Genomic DNA, 9,427 nt, shown 5'->3' with positions numbered 1-9,427 from the left:
TAGCAGGAGTTGCATTTGAATGGCTTGTCCGTTTGGTGGCAGCGCGAATGCGATTGCAGATTGGAGAGTTGCGAGAAGGCTTTCTGGCAGCCGGGATGTCGACACTTGTACGGCTTGTCGCCGGTGTGGGTGCGAATGTGTTGTTGCAGATGTGACAGTTGGGTGAATTTGCGTTGGCAGATCTCGCAACGATACGGCTTGATGCCCAGATGGATGCGGGTGTGCTGCGACAGGTAGGATGAGTTGGCAAACGCTTTGGAGCACTGCGTACACTTGTACGGCTTAGCTTCGCGCATATGAATTTGCGTGTGCAGCTGTAGGTCCACTTTCGAGCTGAAAATCTGAAAATGCATAGGAAATGAAAGATTAACGATTATATGTATTTTGTTTATCTAGAGTTTAAGGGGATAATACAAAGTTTATAATATAAGCAACACTGAGCCAAATGTATTTTAGAAAACCAAAAAATCATTTCCCCCTTCGACCGATCGAATAAACCAGTCATAAACATGGCGCGGTTTTATTTAGATATGTAAGTATGTACATTAGGGTGGTCCTGAATGTAGGAGGCAAAATTTGTACATCACATTTCCTAAGCCTCAACCCCTACGTCGATGCTACTTTAGTCGAAGATATCACATCCTAATTTTGGCCCTGATTGAATTCGGTGAAGGCGTGTCGCAAAGGGTCAAAGTTCAGACCTGCAGTTGATATAGTTTATTTCACTTACTGTATTATTTGTTTCATGTACTGCCGTCGCCTCCCTACCACTACCAGTCCGTCCGTAGCTGGAACGCCCATATTAGTTTTAACATAACTTTTTACCTAAACCCAATCATTCTCAATAGGGTTCACAATATAAGTACAAGTGTGGCCCCAGGCGAATTACACTCATTACCAGGTGTACATTCAGTACTCTTGACATACATTTACCCTCCTCTGAATAGTTGCAAGGTCATACATGCAAAAAGATTACGCACGCTTGGCAAACCATTTAATGGAATCCTTGCAGAGATCTCACAGGTGGAAATATGACCCTCGTCAAAGCTCATGACATCGAAAAAGATTAGTATAACATATCGTATCAGAGCACTTGAATGCGTTTCAAAACTTTTTAATTTGATAAAACAAAAAATCTTATCAGGCGACGCAAGTAAGGCAGTCCATTTTCCAGTCGCTTGTGCAAAATTTCATAAAAGCCAGAAAAAAAGTTTGTGTCTAAAGGACAAGTAAATTTTAAACCCAGCTTGAGACAACGGCCCATAGTCTTATAATAAATCCATAACTATATATTTTTGTTGAAAAGATTTCCTCAACATTTAGGAAATTAATCCACTACTAATCAATAAAAAAATGAATTTCTGAAACTACAACTACCTTCGTATCCTTGATGTCCATATGCCGTGGAGAACTGGTTGTTGAGCCAACACTGCCGCCACCGCCGCCGCCACCAACATCACTGACAGTGCCGATGTGATGATGACGTCCGGCAGCGGCGTGATGATGATCCACACTGTTGCTGGTCACGATGATGTGCTGATTCGGATTTGGATAGATACGCGCTTTACGACCACGTCCACCACCACCGCCGCCAGGGCCACTAGGAACTGTGGTATTTGCACCAGCGCTGTTGCCCGTTGTGGCGCCATTCGGCACCGTCGAACTGACTACGGCATTCGAGTCGATGGCCACTTTAACCGGAATTGCAGGATTGTTATTGTTGTTGGCAACCGCTACAGCGTTCGATGGTGCTACACCTGTGGTGGTGCTAACTTTCTGCTGTTGTTGTTGCTGCTGCTGCTGCTGCTGGGCATGTAAATCGCCAGCGCTGGCATTGCTCGCACCAGTAGCCGCCGCAAGTTGTCCATACTGTGTGGTCAGCTGTTGTTGTTGTTGCTGTTGTTGTTGCTGTTGCTGTTGCTGTTGTTGATGGCTGGCATGTGGTGGGCCATGTTGCGGTTGCGTGGCTTGTTGCTGCTGCTGCTGCTGCTGACTGTAGGACAAAACCGACGAGCGCAGATCGGCGGAGGAATTCGAAAAAACACTCAGCGGTCCGAGTGCGACGCGCTCATTTAAACTGTTGCGCAATTGATCGATGGAACGATGGACGGCATGCGAGTAGTCGCCACCAGCCGGCGGTATTTCGCCGATTAGTGGCGAATTGTGGTGGTAGTCGAGGCCACCACCAATAGGGCGGTACTCGATAAGACGGCCCTCCATTGCGGACGATTTTCTGTGGTTTTCACTTTATTCCTATTTGAGTGTATTATTGTTTTTTTTTTTCTTGTAAATCAGTTAGTTTGTTATTTTAAATAGCACTTTTTGCATTTATTAGCTTTTTATAAATTAGTATTGCTCTCTTTAGGATTTTTTTGTATGTATGTATGTAGGAATTTGCCTAAAATTTGTATTGTTGAAATGTTTACGAAGAAACTGGCACTGTGGACTAACTATGGCTGAAAACAAACGCACACAAACTCGTACGCACACATACACATATAGAGCATTCACAATTTGGCGAATAAAAATTTCTTAAAATTTGCGGCTGCCAAATATTTTTAGCCGTCGTCGATTCGCCAATACGCTGCTTGCTATGTTTGAGTTCCGGTCGTTAAACGAAAAATATTGCATGTGAAAGCAACAACAAAGTGAGCTAGCAAAGATAAACGATAGCGAGTTTGGGTGTACCTCATTGAGTTCATTCGTTCCGCTACTCGCTAACTGTTGGGGAATCGATGACGGCTTTTGTTTTCTATGCACATTTGGGTGGTCCAAAACCGCATAGGAGAATTAACTTTTTGGAATTTTCGTGGTGCCATACCCCGGAACTGAAGAATATCCAAAAAATTGAACCCCTAGCACCTGTTAGCAAGATTTATTCTTCGCTTTATTTCCAGGCTGACATTATTGGTGGTCTCTAAACTGTATTATAGGTAGACAACGTCCTACACTACTTCAAAGTTAGACCTGTAAATAGTGAAGAGGGTTCCAAAACGCGAACGCACGAAAGTGAAACGCCTTGCCAAAGCCTCGTTTGGTCTCAAACGACGCAGAGGAGTTCTTCCCAATTTGAACTGACGAGAGCTATGCCCACCTGGTCAACGAAAGCACTCAGCTATACTACCTCTAGTTATACTAATTGAAAATGAGGCTCGCAGGAGCGATATGCGACTTGGCTACTTAGCGAGCATAAGGGGTTGAGACCTTAAAGTGAACTTAGCAGTTTCAAAACCAATCCTTGATGATCGCGTCATTAAACTCACAGACAAACTGCTACCGAAGTTAATCTTAAATAAGGTGATAATCTCTGAAAGGTGCGCTTGCAGAGAACAAATTATAACGATTGGCAAGGGCACTAAGCTCTAGGATACATATCCAACTACATATATTTCAAGCGGACATCTTTAAGAACTAATGGCACCAGTTCAAATACCCGTACCATACTTGATAGTAGCCAGCACTAAAATTTCTTGACTCATTCAAAACTACATTAATGCTAGTGGACAACTGCAAAACTAGTATATGGAAACAGTTAACGGAATCACAATTACATAGGTAGGTACAGGGGCAAGAGGGTTTTCGATGGCAACGAAATGGCTGGCGCTATCGCAAAGGATGGGCTCAACGGAGCCTGTACAGCCTTTCGGTTGTTCGGCAAAAGTACATATAAGTAAATACCAGACCTCCTAAGTAAGTGGAAAGCTTCTCAGGTTGCCACCAAGTAGCGAATGATAAAATGGGAAAAATACAATTTAAGCATTCTATAACTCTCTCTAAAGGAATATCGCAACGACTTCTTTATGTTAGCAGCAAGAGCCTAAGACCTCTAACAGAATACCTGACAGGACACTGCTAGTTTTGGCAAATTAGACTTTCTGCAGAGACGAGCTGAAGGTTCTGTGCGCTGGGACATTAGAGATCGGTAACTCAGCACTGAGTAGAGCTATTGAGCTGACTCCAAGCAGTGTGTCGCACGCTCAGACTCACTTCTGTTCCGCGGTACCAGCTCTACAGCGCATACCAACTTGTTTCCTCTTAAGAGGTCTATAGTCCAAACCTACAGCGCTCATCAGCTAAAAAGTGCTAACTAACAGCGCTAGCTCAATTGTGCCACCTCACTGAGCTGACTCATTAAAATGAGATTGAGTCATTGAGTTAACTCACGAAAAATCAGTGAGTTACCTAGCCCTATGACACATATCATAGGTCAAAAGCTTTTACATTTCGGAGAGCGGTTATCGCATCTGTTCAGAATCTAAAACACTACAGGGTTTAACTTCATAACGTCGCCTGAATAAAATATTGTCGTAAGCGCCATTTTGACGTCTTCTAGCTGTAGATGCAGTTATATATTTCGATTGACGCTACCAGGCTTTGGATATCATCGTTGGTTTCCGAGATATTGACTAAAATTTTACGGTTGATTTAGTACACAAAACAATTTACAAATTTTGGGGAGTAATTGCATTCGAAACTTCATTCGCGATTTCGCAAAATCTACCACAAAAATAACATACGACAATCCTTTATCCAGGCCACGAAACAAGGGATCTATGTATGTACATTAGACTGCATCACTCCCCATAGAAAAAAAGTCGTTACCATATTTCCATTGGAATTATAAAATCTTTTAGATATATTTTAAGACTTGCACGAAAATATTTCGAAAAAATATTAAGATTTACGTGAGTTGGACTAATTTGTCATCTGAGGGGACTTTTTTCAAAAAATATACCTTAAGAAACTATTTTTATTGATAAAAACCTACACTTTTGGACTTATTTTCAAATCGGTCCAGCTCACGTAAATCTTAATATTTTTCCGAAATATTTTAGTGGGCGTCTTCAAATATTATAAGTTTTATAATCCCGGCGGAATACACGCAGCGTTGTTTTTTTTTTGGTGATGCAGTCTAATGTACATAAATATGTCGCAGTTCTAGTGTCCCAACACCGCAATTTTACATTAAAAAACCACTTTGGTTTCGGTTATACGCAATATGTACATACATACATATTTATGTGTTCAGAACTTGTATTTAAATATTGAATATCCTCATGTGATTGCAGTAATTCTCGGAAACTTCGATATCTTATTTAAGTGGCCTTTTTTCTAAGCAAAATCCATTGAACAAGGTCAGTGTTACGCCATACGTTTGAATAAAAAATTTTGCAAACATAACAGACGCAAATGAAATAACAAAAAAAAAAAAATAAAAATCACGAGTCCACACGTAACGGTTAACGCTGGAGTGAGTATTTCTAAACAAAAATCAGGCAACAGCGGACTAAAAAAACTAAACCTAAATAGAAAAAAATAAATATTCGCAAAAAAAAAAAATTAACAAACAAAGGCGCATAAACTGTCGCGAATATTTGCGTAGATTTGCACAAAAAAAAAAGTATCTGCGCAGACACAAAAAATTTGCCAGCGAAAAAATCGCGCTTAGAAATATTCAAATGCCGACGCTATGAATTTAGAATGAATGAATGAATAAGCGCAAGTGCCAGTAGGTATGTGGGTAAGTACATCGGTGGGTGGGTGTGGAACTCCGATAGTAGTGTTGGCGCCGCAGGTGGACGCCACATATGTATGTATGTAGTGTGTATTTGTAAGTGATTTTTTTTATATTTGAATGAATGAGTGCTTAGAAAAAAGCTGAAATGTCTGCGTGCAACAAAGGGAATCCCATCTATCTATATACATACATACAAACACACACACAAGTTTTCCACATTTTATTTGCTAGCAATTCTCTTGCCGCGCTACATTATTTTTATGCTTTTCTAATTTCTAATCGAACATTCAACCGGCTGTGGCATAGATGCTTTTTCATATCCGCTCATTTTATTTGCAACATTTACAGCCCATTCAAGTGGTGTTGTTGCCATACAATTCATTGAATTCGCCGCACGTGGTGAGCTTGTAAATACACACACACACACACACACACAAACATACATAATGTGAAAAACAACAAATCTAAACAAAAATGAATACACACACAGCAACTAAATAAGTAAGTAAATCTCTCTAAACAAAATGCCGAAAAATGCACGTGACACGGCAATAAACTCAGCTGCTGTGGCTGCTGCCGTCGCCAACAACGCAATGCCGTCGCTAAAATATTTCTAAGCAAAATGAAAAAAAAAAATGTACCTACTATGTGTGGCGCGACAAATCGCAGCAGACATAAAAGCGCGCCATCGATTTATTTTTTATTTTATTTTTTATATTTATTCGTCTCTATTCCTATCATTCGCCAGGTAAACGAAAAAATTTGTGAACCTATTGAATAATGTGGAAAATAAAAATGTTGGGAAAGTTTATTGAAATAAACGGTGAGTTCGAAACAGAAAATTGTTACAAAATGCCAAAAAGATAAGTGGATAAATGAGAATAACTCACTTGATAGGGGTTTTTTTTAGCAATAAACGTTACGAATTAGGTATAAATTATATTAGGACTATAGCGGTAAAGATTTTACATCAGCCGATGATATTGTTATAGCGTTTTTGTAGTAGAAATATTTTCTGCTGAGATCTCTGAACTCTGAACTATCCCAATGATGTAACAATCCAATAGTAGCAGTGGAACATGTTGGAAATCCAGATCAATGAAATATATAACTCTAGCAGGATGTTATACTGGCTACACAATACGATATTAGTTGCGTTCCAGAAGCTCGCGATATTTACGATATTCACGATTTGCAGTTTTTTTTTTACAGGGAAGCATTCCAGGTGCCAAAATACCTGTTAGCGAAAGCACTTTTGTGAGCGTAACTTGCACGCTCTCCTGGTGAGAAGTTACAGGTTTTCGTCCGAAGTTATTTTTCCTACAAGTTCATGAAAAGTGTCAAACGTTCGGCAGGGTTGCATTTGTAAATAAAAACAGAAAGCGGTAAAAGCAAAGAACCTTAAATTTGTAAAAAAAAAATGAAATTAGTTACAGGAAAAGTGGTTTTTCGCGTTCCAGTGGACTTTTACTACTTCGATACCCTACTGGTTATACATACACTCAGATGGTGAAACAAATAATAGAGAGTGGAGCAGTCGTATGGTGGAAAAATAATACTCAAACAACAGCTATTGAAAACTCTGCAAGATCCAACGAATTGCTTGCCTATACGTCCCCTGAAAAAACAACAACCACTGCTCTAATCAATCTTAAATCACTTCATGTGGCAATACAAGAGGAAGCAGCAAAGAAAGAACTCATGCTACCTAGGAAAAATAAAATCAAGCAAGACAAACTTGTAGGACACCTTGAAATCTTAAAAGGCAAGGATGAAATTGATCCCATCTTCAGCTTAACGAAGAGGTAGAAGATTATATTCCTTCCTCGTGAAAAATGGATTGACAACCCTACGTGACTGCTTGACTACCCACAAAATGGTATACCGATGGCTTCCTTCGCAATACGCAACTTCAGGGCGCTGACGACGTATTAAACAGGAAATTGGCCAGAACAAAGATGTCCATATTTTTTGGCAGTCAATCTGTGCTCAAAACTCTTGTTACCTATACTCCTCCAAAAATCATCTAGAGGGCCAAAGATTACTCAACGAACTAGTAGCGCACAATAATAATAATAATAATAATAATAACACTGGTCGATGGCCAAAATTTACCAGAGACGCCGTTATGAAATTCGTATGTAAAATCACCCCCTGATTCCGAAAATCAAGGTTATTTTTAATTTTATGGTACCGTTTTTGAGATATTTGCAATTTACCGTTTTTGCAAAAAAAAAAAAAAATGGGTCCACTTAATCATATATATCTCAAGAACGAATTAAGCAATTCCAAAACGGTTTGAAGCTTTTAAAAGGTAATAAAATTTTCTATAAGCTGTGCATGCAACACTTTTTGCTAGGCCCTGTAGATTCAAAGATAACGAACAATCATTACCGAATTTTTCAATTTTTTTTGTAAAAATATAAAAAAAATTGTACTTTGCGGGGAAGGATCTCGAAAACCTTTTATTTTTTTGCAGATTTTTTTTTTCTCCCTAAGCTCTGTTATATTACAAAAAAAATAAGGTATCATCGAAAAAAATCGATGCAAAACTACGTAAGTTATAAGCGATCAAATAAAAATACCCAGGTTGCGCAATTTCAACGTATACCTCAAAACGTATGTATGGTATAAAGAAGAGTGAAATATCTAGCTATGCTCTGTTTCTATTGAGTTAAAAGTTCAATTTATGAATGAAATTACCCATATTTTTAACTTTTTTTTTAAATTTATTTATGTTTATACTATATTCTAACAATCTTTATCTTAATTTGATTTTACTATGTTGTCGAAATAATTATGTGTTCTACTTTGACGCTTATTCAGTTTAGGATCGGTTTCTCTTATGAGAAACCAGCAGTAATCACCCATCATTGCGACGTCCCAGAATCCTTGATATCGATTTTCAATTAATTTCATTTGCTGATGAAACCTTTCGCCATGTTCATCACTTTCGTCGCCAAGATTTGCTGGAAAAAAGCTCAAATGTGAGTGGAGAAAGTGAATTTTTAAAGACATATTTACGCCCATTTTCGCATAATTGTTGATTAGGTCGTTCACTATCTGCTCGTAGTTAGGGCTTTTGTGTCTACCGAGAAAAGAAGCAACGACCTTTTCAAAGGATTCCCACGCTGCTGCCTCAACTGATGAGAGTAGTCCTTTGAATTGATTATTGTTGATCAACTTTCTTATTTGTGATCCAACAAAAATACCTTCCTTTATCTTGGCTTGAGAAATATCTGGAAAAACTGTTTTCAAATAGTCGAATGCTTCGCCTTCTTTGTCCAAAGCCTTAACAAAGTTTTTAATGAGACCGAGCTTGATGTGTAAGGGTGGAAGTATGATTTTCTCTTTCTTGACAAGAGGGGTGTATTTGATGTTATCCACACCAACGGTAAACTCGACTCTTTCCGGCCCATCCTTTCTGACGTAGTGGTCCTTACGAGCTCGGCTATCCCACTTGCAGAGGAAGCAGCAGTGCTTGGTGTAGCCACTTTGTAGACCGCATAGCATTGCAACGACTTTGAGATCAGAACATATTTTCCAATCATGCTCTTCATATTTGATAAATTTGAGTATTTTTTGCATTTCCTCGTAGGTTTCCTTTGTATTTACTGCATGTGCAATCGGGATAGAAGGCTTTTTGTTACCAATATGCAATAATACAGCCTTCAAACTCAGTTTATTGCCGTCTATGAACAATCGCCACTCTTTTGAATCATATGTTTGACCAAACTCTTTGAATAAACCAGGGATGTCGTTGCAGTAGCATATACTGTCTTTCTTGGTATAGTGTTTGGAAAATGGTTCGTGACGAGTTCTACTATATGTCACCTTAACATCGGATGACACAAATTTAAATTGTTGCATACAAGAAGTGTGGATCTCGGCCTTTTCCTTGGATAGTTC

General features: G+C 39.1%; 1 protein-coding gene across 1 annotated transcript in view; it reads right to left on the bottom strand.

The window, feature by feature from the left end:
• Nucleotides 1-2,308, bottom strand: part of LOC118734354 (zinc finger protein rotund) — a 4,622-nt gene extending 2,314 nt beyond the window's left edge. The window contains exons 1-2 of the mRNA XM_036464108.1: nt 1,378-2,308; nt 5-341 (exon numbers count right to left, since the gene is read on the bottom strand). Coding sequence (XP_036320001.1) covers nt 5-341; nt 1,378-2,220 — 1,180 coding nt within the window. The 5' untranslated portion in view covers nt 2,221-2,308. The remainder of the gene's footprint in view (nt 1-4; nt 342-1,377) is intronic.
• Nucleotides 2,309-9,427: the final 7,119 nt, after the last annotated feature.

Source organism: Rhagoletis pomonella, unplaced genomic scaffold, assembly GCF_013731165.1.
Source record: "Rhagoletis pomonella isolate Grant_MI unplaced genomic scaffold, Rhpom_1.0 Rhpom_scaffold_00001, whole genome shotgun sequence".
In the NCBI taxonomy this organism is placed as follows: Eukaryota; Metazoa; Arthropoda; class Insecta; order Diptera; family Tephritidae; genus Rhagoletis; species Rhagoletis pomonella.
The sequence above is the reverse complement of the archived record's forward strand: the minus strand, read 5'-3'. Positions and strand labels throughout refer to the sequence as shown.